General features: G+C 46.5%; 1 protein-coding gene across 1 annotated transcript in view; it reads left to right on the plus strand.

Moving 5' to 3' along the window:
• The first annotated feature begins 712 nt into the window (after positions 1 to 712).
• The window catches only part of LOC123398385 (protein ENHANCED DISEASE RESISTANCE 2-like), a 42,843-nt gene continuing 23,745 nt past the window's right edge, over positions 713 to 19,810 (plus strand). The window contains exons 1-6 of the mRNA XM_045092863.1: positions 713 to 1,063; positions 2,352 to 2,426; positions 2,546 to 2,599; positions 2,686 to 2,751; positions 16,203 to 16,258; positions 16,368 to 16,435. Coding sequence (XP_044948798.1) covers positions 806 to 1,063; positions 2,352 to 2,426; positions 2,546 to 2,599; positions 2,686 to 2,751; positions 16,203 to 16,258; positions 16,368 to 16,435 — 577 coding nt within the window. The 5' untranslated portion in view covers positions 713 to 805. The remainder of the gene's footprint in view (positions 1,064 to 2,351; positions 2,427 to 2,545; positions 2,600 to 2,685; positions 2,752 to 16,202; positions 16,259 to 16,367; positions 16,436 to 19,810) is intronic.

A 19,810-nucleotide genomic window follows, 5' to 3' on the forward strand; every position in this document is an offset into this window, starting at 1 on the left:
GGATATGTCGCGGGCGATGCCCTCGACCTGTGTGCCGCTTTAACGGCGAAGCAAGAGGTTACGTGTGATATGGGCCGGCTTCAATATAGAGTGGCGCGTTCTACAACGACATGAATACAACAACATAAATGCGAACAACTAACACAGAACAAAAAGGGAAACGCTTCTCATCATAATGAAAAGAAATCGTCAGACCAATCGTTTGCCACCAACAAGGAATGACGGGTTTTGATGGGCCACGGTAGACAATGTTTGATCGCGAAGTCCAGACATGTGTGAGCGATTTACATATCGTCATTGAAGATGTTCTAAAGACACAAGTCCATATCTATCTATATAATCTATAATCTATCTATAATAAACTACTTAAAGGCGCTACAAGCGTCAGAGAGGAACGTGGAATGCAATCGTGTTATTGAGACCGGACAAATCTTATTGTATTAGACAATCAAAGAAATTTAACCTATAATTATCGATTAATTCAGTCACATTGCCTCTTATGTCGGCCCTGTGGGGCTGTGACAAACAGCTGGCCGCAGCCGACAAGCACACCCACCCAAGGGCCTTGTTTCAAAACATACATAATCCGAGGACTTTCTGTAAACAAAAAAGAAAGGCAAGTGCAACGGTGACGGGACACCTCGAGGCCAACGGCTACCTTTCCAGCGCAGCTTCGCCGTGATGGGGCGGTAACATCTGAGCTGAGGTAGGTGTCTACGGCCCGGCCCCAGAAAATAATAACGCGAGAAGCCAAGAGGGCGACCGAAAATACCACTCGTCCCTTCGCCACCGCACGCGGTCGGAGATGGCGACGCCCTCGCCGCTTCCGCCGGCCGGCGAGGTAATCGAGGTGGAGAACTCGGAACCGGGCTCCCCGGACGCCGGAAGCCGGAGCAGCGGGAGCGGGAGCGGCAGCGGCCGGAGCTCGTCGGAGTACTCCGGGTGGGTCTACCACCTCGGCGTCAACTCCATCGGCCACGAGTACTGCCACCTCCGCTTCCTCGTCATCCGCGGCAAGTGCGTCGCCATGTACAAGCGCGACCCGCACGACAACCCGGGACTCGTGAGTTTCCCCCTCCCCCCCTGTCTCTCTCCGCGCTCTGCTCTCGCCGCTAGATTTTGGTTCTAATGCGCGTGATGGTCGCTTTGATTCTCGGGGATTTCGGGTTATAGCTTTGTCAGGGTTGTGGAGGATGAAGCCGGGATCGCTCAGTTACGTCTTGCTTTACTGCTTGTTTGTTAGGTCTGTCTAGTTGGAATTGTGGGTTTTTTGATGAACTGCTGAATTGTGCGAATTGTACTCTGTTGTTGCAATTCCTGATTTGATTTGGCATGAGGTAGAGGTAGAGCTTTGCACGGGTGAGAATCGAAACGTCCATGTGAATTGAGAAAGCCTAATTTGTTACTCGCTCCGTTCCTAAATACAAGTCATTTTAGAGATTTCAATATGGATTACATACGGAGCAAAATGAGTGAATCTACACTTTGAAATACGTCTATATACATCCGTACATAGTCTTTATTGAAATCTCTAAAAATACTTATATTTAGGAACGGGGGAGTACAAGGGAATGTGGTGTCCATGCATTTGGATGTGTCATATGTGTCTTGTCTACCGAGGAATGCTTAAATGTGCATTTGGAGATTAATCTGGTTTATAAATTCCATGCAGTTGTGGTTCAGTTGCTGCTATTCTAATATATGATGCACGGGCGCTTATTTTTCTGCTGAAGATTTTGCCACCAAACTTGTCAGAAGTGGGGGAATTCAGAAGAAAATGCTGAGTTGTGTGTGCGTTTTAAATCTGTACACCGAGGAGATTTTGACATCAATACCTTGGTCAGTGTGTCCTGCATGTGTCTTATCAGCTACAGAATACCGCATTCTCATGTAGTGGCTGTTCCGAGTTGTTATACACGCCGGGAAAATTCTCCCGCGTTGCTCGCTGTTGGGTGGGACAAATTCCCGCGCAGCGTCTCGAAAGTTCACCTGCCCGGCTCTCACAAACCAGGCTGGTCTTATCCACGGGCCCACCTAACAACGTGCTTGCCTTGACTTTGATGGTCAACACAACATGCGGGAGTGGGTCTGCGGCCCACCTATGCAACGCCCCATCAAGAGCGTGCGCCTTGATTCCCGCAAGCTACTACCACATATTAGTAATGCCACCGCTAAAAATAAACATATGAGTTATGTCTGTTGTTACGTGCGTACAAAGGAGCCAGACAAATGGGTGGACTTATGTTTGGACACTATGCCAAAATGGTTCTTCATTTGCAGAATTTTATCTCTCAAGTTTTTCTTGGGCATTCTTGTGGAGGATTATTTTACTCATAAACATCTGCTTGTAGGAACCTATCCGAAAGGGTTTTGTCAGTCCCACTCTTGTGGTGGAGGAGGTTGGTCGCAAAAAGGTCAACCACGGGGTAATGCCGTAATGGTCTCATTTTGTATTGGTGCTTCAATGAACAATCAAGTGAATGAACAGACATATATTCTTGCTTATTAAAGAAATATCTGATATATATATGTTTTGAAAACCTAGGATGTTTATGTCTTGAAGTTGTACAGCAAATTGGATCAAACGAAGAAAGGAGAGGTATTCATCTTTATTACGCTCTTATGTGTTTGCATACAGTTCTCCAACATGGCAATTAAAGATCTATTCTTATTGTCTTTTACTAGATTGCATGTGCAACTCCTGGTGAAGCTCAGAAATGGACCGAAGCATTTGAGCAGGCTAAACAACAGGTATTAAGCAAGTACTGTCAAATACTACTTGCTTTTATCCAGATAGATTAGTTTTGGTGTTTATTGCAACAATTCACCAATTCCCTTGTTCAACTGGACCAAGTTTTACCCTATAGAACAACAACAACAACAACAACAACAAGGCCTTTAGTCCCAAACAATGTGGTCCAGTTTTACCCTAACAAACTAAAATAATACTTCTGGGTAAGGCACTTCTGCTGAAGTAAATATACCGATATAATTTTTTTTCCTTATTTCCTACTTGCATTATTTGTATGAAAATTGTGATAACTCACTGGTTAATATTCTTGCTCTTTCTCTATGACATGAAGTCCCATAATATAGCAAGAGAAATGTAGGTTCTGATGAATACACAGAAGAATTTAGCATGTAATCAGGTGATTATACTGTTGTGATCTGATTAACTTAAGTTTGCAATGCAAGAGACTTGTTACGGGCCACATAAGTTTGATAAATATTAGGGGTGCGACTACACAGTGTGCCCACCTAATCTCTTTGTACCGCACTCGGTAGCCCGGTAGCGAGTAAGTGCGCATGCAAGCCAGGATCCAAGCACGAGAAAGGAAGCGTGTGTGGTTTCTGTGCTGAGCTGGGTGATGGCAGCGCATGCATGTCTGGCCAATGGATGCTCCTGACTAGCAGTCTACCAGCGCATTGAATTCCAGCAATGCATGCCTGGCAAATGATGCTCTAGTACTAGCATGCTCAAGTGCTAGCATGCTCCAGTACTAGTAGCGTACAGAGTTCAGCATGTCTCTTTACCTTATTACCAGTTTTTTCTTTTCAAAAAAGCAACTACGCCAGTTAAGTTGACACAACTGCCAGATCGTTTGATACAGTTACTGGGTTTTATGTAAAGCAATTACCAAGTTCTCCGATTTAGCGACCAAATGCACCGAAACCTGGGGACTGTGCTAAAAGATCTGGCAATACAAAATCTGGTTGATATAAGCCCACAAATCATTGCAATCACATGTGTATTCTGCGAGAAAATGTAAATATGATACCTGAATAGTTTGTGCTCGAAATATAATTTGCTAGCTAGAAACCTGATTGCTGGTGTGGCAGAGCGATCTCCGGCGGAATGAGTCCAGAATTTTTGATATTTTTTGTATGGAGAAATTCTGGAAATTTTGAAGTGCTAGCAATTGACAAATACTCTCTCTGTTCCAAAATACATTGCGTATTAGTTTAGTCTCAAGTCGAACTTTGTAAAGTTTGACAATGTTTATAGAAAAATATATCTGCATTTGCAGTACCGAAGCAATATCATTAGGTCTATCATGGTATATATTCTCATATACTCCCTCCGTCCCAAAATAAATGTCTTAAGCTTAGTACAACTTTGTGATAGATTCCGTGGATCTTCTAGGTTAGATGAGTCACGGTAGTAGCCGTGGTTTTACCTTGTCCCGAGCTTGATGAGCTCCCGCCGGCGTCCATCATGAGGTGGTGACGACGGTGGGGAAGGAGAGAGATGTGGTGACGGCGGCGGTGCTTCCGGTGAGCACCGCGTAAGACCTAGATTGGTAGGTTTGTGGGTGGGGAGTGTGGCGGCGGCGAACTTCGTATCCCGTGCCCCGGCCCCCACCCTTCTTTATATACGCAGGTCACAGGGGCCCACCAACCATATGAGGGTTGGACGCCCCCGATCAGGGCGTGATAACCAAGGGCCCAATAGGCCGTTGGGCCTATCGGTGGAGATCAACCTAACATTCTCCCCCTTGATCTCAACTTTTACTTTTAATTTTATACTTTCTAGTTTATTTGTTTCATCACATATAGGCATGTAGAGCATGTCTCATCGTCACAGCTTAATTGCCGATGGAATCATATAGCTACAACACACGTTTTGTTTTGAAACAAATTCTTTTACTTTTTAGGCCTCTTATGATCCAGGAGTCATAGGCTTTCCATCAATCCCATGCCGGCTAAGTGTTCCTTGAACACATTGGGTGGTAAGCCTTTCGTTAGCGGATCCGCAAGCATATTCTTCGTACTAATATGCTCGAGACTTATAGTTTGATCCTGGATTTTATCTTTCACAACATAATACTTTATATCTATTGTCTTGGAAGCATTACTCGACTTGTTGTTGTGAGCATAAAATACTGCGGGCTGGTTGTCACAGTATATCTTTAGTGGCTTGTGAATACAATCTACCACTTTCAAGTCGGGTATAAATTTCTTTAACCATATCACCTGCCCGGTGGCTTCAAAACATGCTATAAACTCTGCTTGCATCGTGGAAGATGCAACTATGGTCTGTTTGGAGCTTTTCCATGAAATACCTCCTCCAGCTAGAGTGAACACGTATCCAGACGTGGATTTTCTATCATCTTTATCTCCCGCAAAATCTGCGTCTGCATACCCTTTTATCTCTAGGGAATCAGATCTTCTGTATGTTAGCATGATTTCCTTTGTGCCTTGCGCATAACGCAATGCTTCCTTTGCCATCTTCCAGTGCTCTTGGCCTGGATTTGCTTGATATCTACCGAGTACCCCGGTGATAAAAGCTAAGTCAGGGCGTGTGCACACTTGTGCATACTGTAAACTTCCAACAGCTGAAGTATATAGCACTGTTTTCATCTCATCGAGCTCGTACTAATTCTTGGGACATTGGTAATTTCCAAAACTATCGCCCTTGACTATTGGAGCAGGTGTGGCTTTACACTTATGCATATTGTACTTTTTGAGAACTTTCTCTAAATATGCTTTCTGCGACAGTCCTAAGACTCCATTTTTCCTATCTCGGTGAATTTCAATGCCCAAAACATATGAAGCATCACCAAGGTCTTTCATATCAAAGTTTGAGGATAAAAACTTCTTTGTCTCTTGTAGTAAACTAATACCATTGCTTGCAAGCAAGATGTCATACACATACAAGATTAGGAAAAATGTATTTCCCACTTTTAAACTTTGCATAAACGCACTTACCCTCAACATTTTCTTGAAATCCAAACCTTTTAATAGTATCGTTAAACTTTAGATACCACTGTCTAGAGGCTTGCCTTAGTCCATAAATGGATTTCTTTAGGCGGCATCCCATATCTTCCTTGCCTTCCATGATAAAAGCCTTGGGTTGTTTCATGTAGACATTTTCTTCTAAATCTCCGTTTAGAAATGCCATCTTTACATCCATTTGATGCAGCTCTAAATCAGAATGAGCAACTAGTGCCATTATGATTCTGAAGGAATCCTTTCAAGAGACTGGAGAAAAAGTCTCATTGTAGTCTATCCCTTCTCTTTGTGTAAATCCTTTTGCCACAAGTCGGGCTTTATACTTCTCTATATTCCCATTAGAGTCATACTTTGTTTTGTAGACCCATTTACAACCTACTGTCTTTGCTCCTTTAGGAATAATTTCTAAGTCCCAAACATCGTTGGAACTCATCGATTTCATCTCATCTTCCATTGCCTCTAGCCATTTTGATGAGTGAGGGCTTTTAATGGCTTCTTCATATGTGGTGGGATCACCTTCCATACGAACCATTTCTGTGTTATAGACTTTGTAATCAATCTAAATAGCTGGTCTTCTTGTTCTATTAGACCTTCTAAGTGCCTCAGCTTCTGGCACACTTTCTACTATTTGCTGCTGCACTTCCCTTTCATGATCAACAACAGGTTCAGTCGGCTCCTGAAGGACAGGTTCCGGGTCTTCTCTAATAGTTGTCATCGTTGGAGTCACAACGGGCAGTGAGAAAAATGGCTCTTGAATCATCGGATTAGGTGCATGCACCCTCTTCTCCTCAAGATCAATTTTTCGAGCTACCAAGCTCCCCCTCATCATTTCGTCCTCTAAGAAGACCGTTTCTACAAACTTTGTGTATCTTTCTGGACAGTAGAAACGAAAACCTTTTGATCTATCAGGATACCCAATAAAATGGCAACTCACTGTTTTGGGATCTAACTTTTCAATGTTTGGATTAAACATTTTGGCCTCAGCTGGGCATCCCCACACCCTGAAGTGTTGCAGGGATGGTACTCTTCCTGTCCATAGCTCGTGCGGTGTTTTGGGCACCGACTTGCTTGGAACTCTGTTGAGAATGTGAATGGCGGTTTTAAGCGCCTCCATCCATAATCCCAATGGCAGGTTGGAGTAACTCATCATGCTGCGCACCATATCCATAAGGGTACGGTTACGCCTTTCAGCTACTCCATTTTGCCGAGGCTCGCCCGGTATTGAATACTGGGCAACTATGCCATTCTCCTGCAAGAACTTTGCAAAAGGTCCAGGGACTTGGCATATGGAGTGTGTCGACCGTAGTACTCCCCCCCCACGGTCTGACCTCACTATCTTTATCTTTTTGTCAAGCTGATTTTCAACTTCAGCTTTGAATATTTTGAATTTATCCAATGCTTCATTTCTTTCTTTGATTGGATAAATATAACCGAAGCGGGAGTAATCATCTCTGAATGTTATGAACGAATCATAGCCATCCACACTTTTCACCGAAAATGGTCCATAAATGTCAGTGTGAATAATTTCCAGTGTTCCTGTGCTTCTGTTTGCACCCTTTTTGATTTGTTCTACATATTTTCCTTTAACGCAATCTATGCATTGTTCTAAGTCAGAGAACTCCAACTGAGGAAGAATTTCACTTTTGACTAATCTTTCTATTCTCCCCCTGAAAATATGGCCCAAGCGACAGTGCCATAATTTCGAGGAGTCGCAAGTTCTCTTTCTTTTCTTTTGTTCTTTGTTCGATGAGGAACTTTGCTCATTCACATTATTTGCATAATGCACTTTTTCACGAAGTGATAACAGATAAAGCTCATTATGGAGGAAGGCATTGCCTACATAATCATTACTAGCAGGCATAGGCGCGGCGGCACGCCGCGCCCGTGAGAGAGTTTGGCGTTATAAAATGGAACAGAGAATGGGAGAGAGAAATTTATGGAGTGGGAGAGAGAAATTTATGGAGCAGTAACTTTTGTTTATCGAGAGGTTTGACAAAGTCTATCTGTATGCATTTTTAATCAGCAAATACATGTGTATTAGACATGGCTGGCAACAAACAGGCGTGATTATATATAAATACATATAGGATCATATTGACCCTTTAATTCACATAATGTACATAGACCATTTTTCTGAATGGACAACTGAAACCCTGTTGTTTAGAACTCAGGACCTTAATACTTCCATGCAACAGCGAGAACAGATGAGCTACTGGACCATTTTAACCGTTGTATCTTTCATCAAGACCTTCTGACAGCATGAAAGATCACATGAATAACTACAGGAAAAGTAGAGATAACTTAGCAGAGAGGAAAGGAAAAGGATAGGATGCATAGCAAATACAGAGTGAATGCCATCATGATGGCGCTTATGGATCATGGCAACCTCCATGTCAGGAAGCAATGGTGACCACGGCAAGCATGACAACATAGACCACACTAACACATTAGGGAGGGCACTGGAAAGCAGCAACTTGAGGCAGTCGGCAAAGACAGTCGGCAAAGATGTGTACATGCAGAATTCATAAACTGATTAGTGCCATGATCACATTAAAAAAAATCCCAACAAAATGTAGGCATCAGCCACAATGTGAAAATGACAGATGATTAAACCATCGAATATTCAGCCATACCATTCTTTTTTCATGGTCACGTGTATCTGTATTTGTACAAAAAAACCAAGCTCTTTCGTTTTTGTGATTAGTAAGAATAGGTTGTAGACACATCCGAGGAGCCTTTCACTGGTGACCATTCTGAAAGAAGAAGAAATTTTGAGAAGGCTATGCGTCAGAAAATGGACAAAATATGTAATGATGTGCAAAGGAAGAAAAGCAAGCCGGGGAAACAAAAACACACCTGGGCACCTGGCTGTAGAATTCTAGGCAGCAATTTGTCATGATACTATTCTCAACCATCAATTCAAGAGGATGGATCTTGTTTGGTATCACTAATCAGGAAAATAAACCGAACTTGAACATTACATGTAATTGTCAAAATGTCATAGCTGATAGTAGTCGGCCTCGGTAGTTTTCCTAGATCAAACAAATATGAATTACAATGGCACCACTTCTAACCCGCTGAAGTCTGATTCCAGTTTTCCCAAACACAAAAAAGTAATATAGAAAAGCTAGATGTAAAGGTCAAAGGTTATTCATATGTAATCATCTAAGCTCAACTTCCCATTGGACTCTAGTATTGAGACTGAATCTTAATCTCAAAATGAAGATTTTTTTTTTTTTTTTTTTTGCATATCCGTGCAAATTTGGTGATGGATAAAATCATCCATGAGATCATAACCAACAAATAAAGGGTGATGTGCATGGAAACACGGTTAATGTGAAACTTAGAAAGTAATGCATGGTTTGGCCACTAAGTAAGCAACCCAGCTGAGATTACATATGTCATATTGCTGCCGCTAAAAAGTATTTTTTTAGTGTAATGTGCAGAACAGATATTGGCCCATGAGCTTAATTCAGGGAAAATATACATAAGACAAAAAAATGTAATAGAAGGAATATCAAATTAATTATACTTTCTGTTCACCTAGACCATAGCATTAAACTACATGTTCATCAAATAAAGTTAAGAAGCACAGACCCGCCGACGCTTGTGCACCTCGATCGAGTTCTCTGCACCTCGGACTGGGAGGATTACCACGGAGAGTGCCACCTCACATGCCTTGCATCTGTCGTGTCGGATCATTGCCCACTGCTGTTGGACTGCTCACCCATGCCCACGGCCCGCAGACGCTTCCGTTTCGAGGCCTTCTGGCCCAGCCGCGATGGATTTCAGGACACGGTCACCACAGCCTGGAGTTCGGTGGATGACCCCGACCCCTTCCAGCGACTGGTCCGGCGACTGCAGGCCACCGCCCGCGCCCTGACGAGTTGGAGTGCTAGGTCCACGGGCAATGTCCGGGACAAACTGGCCATATGCCGAGAGCTGATCGCCCGCTTCGACCACGCAATGGAGAGTCGCCTGCTCGCCCCGGCAGAGGACTGGCTGCGCAAGCAGCTCAAGGTGGCGTACCTTGGGCTGGCCTCTCTGGAGCGCACCATCGCGCGGCAACGTGCCCGCATTTCCTTCCTGGCCGAGGGCGACGCTAACACGAGCTTCTTCCACAAGCAGTGTACGTTCATGCGTCAGAAGAATCGCGTGCACAGCCTCCTAGTTGACGGACATGTGCTATGTGAGCATGACGAGATGGCCCACGCGGCATTCACGCACTTTGACGGGCTGCTGGGCACTGCTGTGGACCGTGAGCACACTCTGGACCTCGAGCAGCTTGTCACGGCTGATGACCTTGGCAGCCTGGATGCGCCCTTCACCCCGGAGGAAATCTGGGCTGCGGTGCAGCACATGCCGGCGCATAAGGCACCAGGGCCAGACGGGTTCTCCGCGGAGTTCCTACGGGCCTGTTGGGGCATTATTAGGCAGGATATCCTGGATGTTTTTGACCAGCTATTCCTGCTGCGTCGGAGAGGGTTTGCTAAGCTCAACCAAGCCCTCCTGACCCTGCTGCCTAAGCGCGCGGATGCACAAAAACTGGGCGACTACCGGCCTATTTGCCTGATCCACATCATGGCCAAGCTATTCGCCAAAGTTCTATCATTGCGCATCGCCCCCAAGCTGGACAGCCTAGTCAGCCGCAACCAGAACGCATTCATTGCCGGCTGCTCCCTCCACGACAACTTCATGCTAGTCCGGCAGTCTCTCCGGATGCTTCACCACTTGGGCGCCCCGTGCATCATGCTCAAGCTCGATCTCACTCGGGCTTTCGACTCCATATCTTGGCCGTTCCTCTTTGAGATGTTGCGCCAATATGGGTTTGGGGACAGGTTCAGGGAGTGGATAGCCATACTACTCTCCTCGGCCAGCACGCGGGTCATGCTCAATGGCGTGCCTGGCCCCCCGATTTGGCACCGTCGCGGGCTGCGCCAAGGGGACTCCACATCGCCGCAGCTATTCGTCCTCGCTGTCGACGCGTTGGGCCGCCTCATGCATCGGGCTCTCCAGGCCGGCATACTCCGGCGGCTGCACCCCCGACGTACTGTTCCGGCCGTTTCGCTCTACGCCGATGACGTGATGCTGTTTTGCCATGCTGAGATGGAGGAGGTGCTCGCGGTGAAGGGCATCCTAGGTATCTTCGAGGCCGCGTCGGGCTTGCGGGTAAACTATGGCAAGAGCTCGGCCACGACCCTGCACGGCGACGAGGAGAGCGATGCCCTGATAGAGGCATTGGGCTGCCAGGCGGTGACCCTGCCCGTCACCTACCTGGGCATACCGCTCACCACCCGACGACCCACGCCAGCTCAGATGCAGCCGCTAGTCGATGCTGTGGCTGGCCGCCTCCCGACATGGAAAGCATGGCTCATGAACAAAGCTGGGAGGTTGGCATTGGTCAGATCGGTCCTCAGCGCAATCCCAATCCACCAGATGCTCACCCTGACACCACCGAAGACCCTGAAACAACTAGAGAAGATACAGCGCGGCTTCCTCTGGGCTGGCCGTGCGGCTGCTCAGGGAGGGCACTGTCATGTTAACTGGCGCACGGTCAGCCGGCCTCTCGCTCTGGGAGGGCTGGGCATCCGAGATTTGGAGCGGACTGGGCTAGCACTTAGGCTGCGGTGGCTCTGGCTATCTAAGACGGACGCCGACAGGGCCTGGAAAGGTATGGACTTGCAGTTCTCCAGTGAGGAGCTCGGCCTCTTCTATGCCTCCACCTTCATGGTGCTAGGCGATGGCCGCACTGCGCTGTTCTGGGAAGACAGATGGCTGCATGGGCAGTCGATCAGCGAGCTAGCCCCCATGCTGTACCGATGCATTCCCAAGAACAGGAGGAGGGTGCGGACGGTGGCGGATGGACTTGCTGGCAACGCGTGGGCTCGAGACATCCACGGTGTAGTGGGGCTGCAAGAGATTGGCCAATACTTGACGACATGGCAGCGCGTCACGCACACCGCCTTGCCCGCCGAGCCAGACAGGCTCGTCTGGAAATGGACTGCTAATGGAGACTACTCGGCGCGATCATGCTATCAGGCCACCTTCCACGGATCCCTCGCTTGCCACTCGGATGGGCTCCGCCGAAGGTCAAGTTTTTCCACTGGCTGGTGAGCCTAGACCGATGCTGGACCGCGGACAGACTCGCCCGCCGCGGCCTACCTCACCACACTCGATGCCTGCTCTGCGATCAGGAGCCAGAGACCATTCACCACCTGCTACTGGCATGTCCCTTCTCGCGGCAAGCCTGGCATGAGGCTCTTTCCTGGCTGCGCCTACCAGCCCCCGCACCGGAGCAGGATATCTCCATTCAGGACTGGTGGATCAGGGCGAGAGATGCAACACCACCATCACTCCGCAAGGCGCTGAGGTCCACCACACTGCTAGTCCCATGGATGATCTGGAAACATAGGAATGCGTGTGTATTTGATCATGCCACTCCGTCGCTCCCCGAGCTCGCGGAGGGGATCAAAGATGAGATGAGATGTTGGGCTAGAGCTGGGGACAAGGGGCTTAGGGTAGTTTTGCCCCCATCCTGGGATGTCCACTGAATTGCGTGTAATCTGTTGTAACCGTCTCCTCTGAGACTGACTTTCTACCTTTTCAATACAAAGAAACGCACTCTCTGCGTTTTCTCGAAAAAAAAAAGATAAGAAGCACGGACCATCTTCCATGAAAACTATATGTGCAGACGTGTGTGGATACTCACAAAACCTTTTGCTCAAAAGGAAGCTAAGATCACTCATTCAAGAATGGGTGCATGCCTCAGAATGTCTATCAAATCCCTTAGTTACCAAATTGGACAAAAACACTGTTGCAACAAGTATTTTGAATTCAGTAAAGAATCTGCTAGGAAACATCTCCTAAGGTTGGCTAAATTTACTATTCTATCTGTAGAACTTTCTCTACAAACTTGAAAGTTGGCATAGTACTTTACTACTACCTCCTTTCCGGTTTATAAGGCTTGCGCGTATTCCTAGATCTATAATTTGACCAACATAAGTTGAGCTGTATAGTCTAAAAATTATACCAATAGAAAGTAGACGATTTGAAGTTTCCAATGATATATTTTTTGTGGTATATAACTCGTATTACATTCGTCTATTTGTCAATCTAGAAATATGTGCAAGCCTTATAAACCGAAATGGAGGTAGTAATTCAATACGACTTTATCTAAGTTTATTTTGTTGAAACATCCTCCACTATGCTTCGCTACTGCTGCTCACCCTTGTAATTAGGAACTACAATTAGAAATGACACAAGTATGGACTGCTGAGTACGATTCAAACTCCATCAATCCAAGGGGCGTCGAATTACAGTAAACAGGTTATTAGCATGCCCTGTCACCAGATTCCAGATCTCCTCTCAGCCAATACCCCAAGACCACCACGTCACCAGATTCAAACTCATCCTCTTGGCACATGTTGTTCACACTGATATGATTCTTCGGCATCATTGCATCCATTGCCTGAGGAAATATGGTTGGAAGCAGCAGCCATAGACGCACACAAATGGATACAGATCAGCAGCAGATTCAGATCACTAAAAAGCCAATTCACAAATTCGTTCAGGAGAAAACGTATGACCAAAATAATCTAATGCTTTGACCACGGTAGCTTACCTGATCTCCACCTCTTAAAAGAGGAACCCCAACCCCTCCATATGTATAGAAGATCGTCGCCATGGGGGCTGCCGCCTCTAGTTGAAAGGCTGGGGACGGGAGGGCCCGCTGGCCAGTACCAGAAAGGCAAAGGCGGGGGGGGGGGGGGGGGGTGGCTGCACCGCCTCCTCCGTTGCACATGGATGCACGGAGGGAGAGGATCGACCGGGCGGTCTGCAAGATGCCTTGGTCTCTGTGTGATACCTTGGTCAGATGGTCAGATGGTGGCGGGGCAGCGAGATCAATGGGTGGACGCGGCGAACCCCCTCGAACGAAGGAGGAAGGAGCGCTTGGGCGATGGATAGTGGACCGTCCAGATATTTCGTTGGAGACGTGGCAACCAGACTGATATGGACACGCGGCAGCGGAGGAAAGCCCATGCTGAAGCACTCCAAACTCACGACGTTGTCGATAGCTTAGCCGCTATAATTCTTGTATATATTATACCAAATGGTACATTTGCCATGTCCCAAAAAGCATTCATAATTGTCTTTGTCCAAGCATGGAACACTTATTAAATTTCTATTACATGAAGGCACGAATAGTACATCTCTAAGCAAAAGCTTGAATCCTTCGGTTAGCTCCAAGGAGACGTCACCTACAGCTTCAACTTTTGCTTGGACACCATTTGCGACTTCAATACTTCTTTCTTTTCTTCGCATGGTCCTCGTCGAACTGAATTCCTATAAAGAGTTTGCAACATGAACAGTTGCACCTGAGTCAATCCACCAAGTAGATTTCGAAAACTTTAAATACAGAGATTCATTTACAAAGGAAACGATGTTGTTACCTCTCTTTGCCATGAAGGCCTTTAGCCAGGCAGGGCAATCCTTCTTGTAGTGCCCTGGCTGCTTGCAGTAGAGACAAGAGACCTTGTCCACTGGAATAGGCTTTCGCTGATAATGAGCGGGAGCTTTGCCATGTGGCTTTGAGGAGAACCTTTGTTGGGTTGGAAATTCTTTTTCTTTTCCTTCACATAGTTCAGGGAGCCACCATGTGAAGCTTTGGTTCTCTCCTCTTCCTGTGAACACATGGCTATTACCTTTTCTATGTCTCATGTGTCAGGCTGCATGTTGTAGTTCACAACAAAGGTCTCAAATTTCTTTGGCAGCGAAGCCATGACCAGGTGGACGAGGAGAGCTGGTTTGATCTCCAGATCCGCATCCATGGGCTTGAGCTTGGCTGCCGTATTGCTCATCCGAAGGATGTGCTCTCTTATGCCATGGCCACCTCCAGTGTAGCTCTCTATGACCAGTTGTTTTATCAACTGGGTGGCATATGTCTTTGAAGAGCCAGTGAACTGGCTCTTTATCTTTATTATCATCTCCCTTGCGGAAGTGCACTCTGCAATTGAGCCCACAATGGTGGTCTCAATTGTGTTCTTTATAAATGCCAAACACTTTTTGTTCTCATTTACCCACTTTTGGTTGTTTATGAATTATCACATCTCCACATTGGCACTATCCCACTTCTTTTTCTCCCAAGCCTCATCATCATCATTAGCGTCTCTGACTGGCTCTGGAGGTTGAACGGGCTGTGATTCCTCCAGAACCCAGTCCACCTCAACAATGACAAGAGCCATGTCAACTTTCTTCCTCCACTCAGAGTAATTATCACCTCTGAGTGTAGGAACGTCCTTGAGACAACTCATTAGGTGGAAACCTCCTGAAATCACAATTTAAGCGAGATCAGTACGACAATTATATGCATTAATTAACGTTGGTCAAATTAAACATACAATTGCCTATGCAAATAAATCTAAATTACCGTTGGGCAAATCATAGAAATAAATGCATCTTTTATGCCAATAATGCAACATGATTATGTTATTAATAACGTTGGTCAGAAAAATAACATAACCATATTTCAATAATCACTTAGCAGCGGAAAACGTGAATTTAAAAAATTCAGGTACTTTTTATCTTTCCAGCAAAAATATTCTGTTACTTAATAAAAATTCATGAACTTTATTTTCCTTTTATAATATCCATGAACCTTTCTTTTTCTGAAAAATCTCCTTTTATTTTTCTTTTCAGAAAAATTATATTACTTTTACAGAAACTATTCATTTTTCTTTTCTATTTTCTAAACACAATTTTCGAGGTTAGATGAGTCACGGTAGTAGCCGTGGTTTTACCTTGTCCCGAGCTTGATGAGCTCCCGCCGGTGTCCATCGTGAGGTGGTGACGACGGTGGGGAAGGAGAGAGATGTGGTGGCGGCGGCGGCGAACTTCATATCCCGTGTCCCGGCCCCCACCCTTCTTTATATACGCAGGTCACAGGGGCCCACCAACCATATGAGGGTTGGACGCCCCCGATCAGGGCGTGATAACCAAGGGCCCAATAGGCCGTTGGGCCTATGGGTGGAGATCAACCTAACACTTTGTACTAGAGCTAGTATAAAGTTGAGACAATTATTTTGGGACGGAGGGAGTAGTAGATGTTGATATGTCTTTAATATAAACTTGGTCAGACTTTACGAAGTTCGTCTTAAGATAATTAATATGAATATGTTTTGGGAAGGAGGGAATAACAAAAGAAGTGCATTTCATACTCTTACAATTAGTGCTCAGCACTTGTTCCTTGGTGTTAGTAGTGTTATTGTTGGTTTACGAGCCCATAACATAATTTAATGTATAAAATTGTTTGTTTGGATCATTGAATTGCTCATTTACATACGGGAGTTATTCATTGTACGTTTAGAAGTTGTGCCTCCATTTGTTATGTGATGGATAATCACTCCCTGTTGCATTTGATTTGTTCTTGTTACTTCCACTTGAACATTCTTTTTATTTATATTTCATAACAGGCTGAGTATGACCTGACAAGAGGGGTTAACTGGAAAAGATTGCAGAGTGAAAACGAGTATGGTAGTTTTTCAATGAGGACGATAACCAGTTATTTATTTTTCACTTTTGAAGTTAAACTGCTTTTTTTGAGTCACAGCATGACATGTAACTGTTTACACTTGGAGGTTTAATCTTGATGGACATCGACCTCGGGTAAGAAGAGGCTTGGGGAAACTTGTGCGCATTGGCAAAGGTAACATGATAAAGCTACAATATCAGCTTTTTCTTGACGGAGAACAGTAGCAATCTACTGCATGTATTTTTTGTACAACTGACAGAGAGAAAAAAAAAGGTGTCTAAATGAAAGTTAGTGTAGCCTTTTCTGAAAGCCCTAACAGTATCAACTTGTATGATGACTAGAAGGGTACACGCACCTTTGTCGTGCCGTTCTTTTTCCAAGGGTTGTGAGCTAGGTTAGCTATTTCTTTTTAGTGCCTGTTTTTAGGTTGGTGTTGTGGTGTTTGCCAGCGTAGACGAGTCATTTTTTTTGCGTTGGCTCATTAGCGATTTGCAGCCGAACACAGCAAGGTAGCTCTAACGGATGTAGTAATTAACCTAGTTGTAGTCTATAGTAAGATTAGGTAGCTAGATCAAAGTGTCCTAGACAACGTTACGTGCATATCCGAGTTTGAGTCCAAACCAGTGTCTTGTACAAGTTGCAAACAAGCCTGGGTCGCGTCGTGTTGGTTGCCGACTCGGCAACGCGTTGGGCGCGACGACGTTGTATGTCTTTATATACCAAGCTAAAGTATGAAAACGGTGGAAGCAATACGCACCACCAGATACCAGTTTCGTTTTGTTTGATTCGCTACGTTCCGTCGAGACGATCAACTCATTCAGTCAACCACAAGCTAGCTATAGGATCCATCCACCTGCCTGCTAGCTTGCTTGCTAGTGTACGTGAAGCTCCGGGAGGACTTTGAGGGTCCAAAAGCCAACAATTGGTATCTAGAGCCTCGACGATCTACGATCTACGATGACGGACAGCGACGCTGAGTTGGTCAAGTCCGGCAGCGGCGATGCCAAGGCGAACAAGAACGGCGACAAGGTGAAGAAGGGCGTCAAGTCAGCAACCAGTGGTGGAGGAACGAGTGGCGCCAACGTCCAGGCGCATCGCAACATCCCCATCCAGTACCCGATGCTCACCGACGCCAACTACGACGTGTGGGCGGTGAAGATGAAGATTATTCTTCGATCCCTTCGAGTGTGGGAGGCCATCACTGACGAGGAGCGCGACGAAGGTGCCATGGCCGCCATAGCCCAGTCTGTGCCGGATTCCGTGCTGATGACATTGGCGGAGTTCGAGACGTCAAGAGAGGCGTGGAACGCACTCAAGGAGATGAGGATCGGAGAAGATCGCGTCACCAAGGCACGGGCACAAGTGCTGAAGCGCCAATTTCACAAGTTGCAGATGGAGGAAACTGAATCGGTGAACGACTACGCCATGCGTCTTACTACTCTGGTGGGAGAGATCCGTGCGCTTGGTTCAAAGCTCGAGGAGACCGAGATCGTGGAGAAATTTTTCAGTTCGGTGACTGACAAATTCACGTACATCATCGGCACGCTCGAGCAGCTTTACGACATCGACGACATGACCATAACGGAGGCGATCGGACGCCTGCGGACATGGGAAGAGAATGCTCGTGGCTGTCGGAAAGGCAAAGGAGGAGGTAGTGACCAACTCATGTACTCGCGCGCAGATTGGGAGGCCCCAAGTAGCAAAGGAAGGCGTGATGGTGGCGAAGGCTCAAGCAACGTGAAGCGCGATGGACAAACCGGAAAAGGCAAAGGAAAAGGCAAGCCACAAGATCATGGTAAGGCAGACCGATCTAAAGGGCGGAAGCAACGAAACTTGGATATGTCCGAGGTCAAGTGCTATAACTGCAACGAGATGGGTCACTTTGCAAAGGATTGTCCGAAGCCTAACAAGCGGGAGATCAAGGCAAATTTGGCAAAGCAGGAAGACGAAGGTCTAGGTCTTCTGATGGCCGAAGTTTGTGATCTCGCTGAAACAGTGGTTGTGAAACCAAGCCGAAAGGTGCTACTTCATGAGAAGAATGTGACACCTAAGTTATCCGGGGATCACAACGTATCGTGGTATCTCGACACGGGTGCCAGTAACCACATGACGGGATGCAAGGAGAAATTTCTCGAGCTGGAATATGATGTTGAAGGCTCGGTCAAGTTCGGTGATGGTTCAGCGGTGGAGATTTGCGGGCAAGGATCTATCCTATTCGAGGGTCTCACAGGCGAACATCGCATACTCACCGGAGTGTACTACATCCCACGGCTTCGCAACAACATCATCTCTATTGGGAAGCTTGACGAGAATGGATGCAAGGTGAATATCGAGAACGGAGTGATGACGATCTTCGACAACCTCCAAAACGTGCTAGCTCGTGTTAATCGCACACGGAATAGGCTCTATATCCTCAACCTTGATCAATCTCAACCGGAGTGTTGGCTCGCCAAGAGTGATGATGATTCGTGGTTATGGCATGCTAGATTTGGACACGTTAACTTCTACGCCTTGAAGAAGATGTCAAAGATGGAGATGGTATCCGGGATGCCATTTATCGACCATGTTGATCGAGTATGTGACGGGTGCTTGGTTGGAAAACAGCACCGCAGGCCGTTCCCTGCTCAGTCTACCTATCGTGCAAGTGATGCACTCGAGCTGCTCCATGGTGATCTATGTGGCCCTATCACCCCAGCAACTCACGCGGGAAAGAAGTATTTCTTCCTCGTGGTAGACGACTACTCGAGATATATGTGGGTCGTTCTCCTACGGTCTAAAGATGAGGCGTTTGAAGCGTTGAAGAAGCTGAAGGCTGCAACGGAGATGGAACACAAGTTGAAGGTTCGCGCTCTACGGACAGATCGCGGCGGAGAGTTTACATCGAACGAATTCAGCGATTACTGCGAGAAGATTGGCATAAAGAGGTTCCTCACGGCACCTTACACACCGCAGCAGAATGGGGTCGTTGAAAGGCGCAATCGAACCATCGTTGACATGGCAAGGAGTTTACTCAAGAGCAAGAACCTGCCGGGGATTTTTTGGGGAGAAGCTGTCTCGACGGCGGTCTATCTTCTCAACGGGGCTCCAACGAAGGCGGTGATCGGCAAGACTCCGTATGAAGCAATTTACGGACGTAAGCCGAATGTGTCTCATCTACGGACGTTCGGGTGCGTGGCACATGTGAAGACGGCGGAGCCACATCTCTCAAAGCTTGCCGATCGTAGCACCAAGATGGTGTTCATCGGATACGAGAGCAGTTCTGGCACCAAGGCATACCGTTTCTACGATCCACAAACCAAGCGTCTACGGATTTCACACGATGTCGTGTTTGAAGAAAACCAAGCGTGGAATTGGAGCGCCGCAGCCGACGATGCTCCAAACAGTAACATATTTGCAGTTGAATTTCCAACTGACGATGATGCAGGAGAAGATGTCCAGGTGGTTGGCAAGACGCCGAACCAAGGTGGCCACAATGGTAGTGATCATCATGGTGCCGACACCGACGACGACGTGCATAGGTCGCAAGGAGATAGCGACAACAAAGCGCAC

This window comes from Hordeum vulgare, chromosome 5H, assembly GCF_904849725.1.
Source record: "Hordeum vulgare subsp. vulgare chromosome 5H, MorexV3_pseudomolecules_assembly, whole genome shotgun sequence".
In the NCBI taxonomy this organism is placed as follows: Eukaryota; Viridiplantae; Streptophyta; class Magnoliopsida; order Poales; family Poaceae; genus Hordeum; species Hordeum vulgare.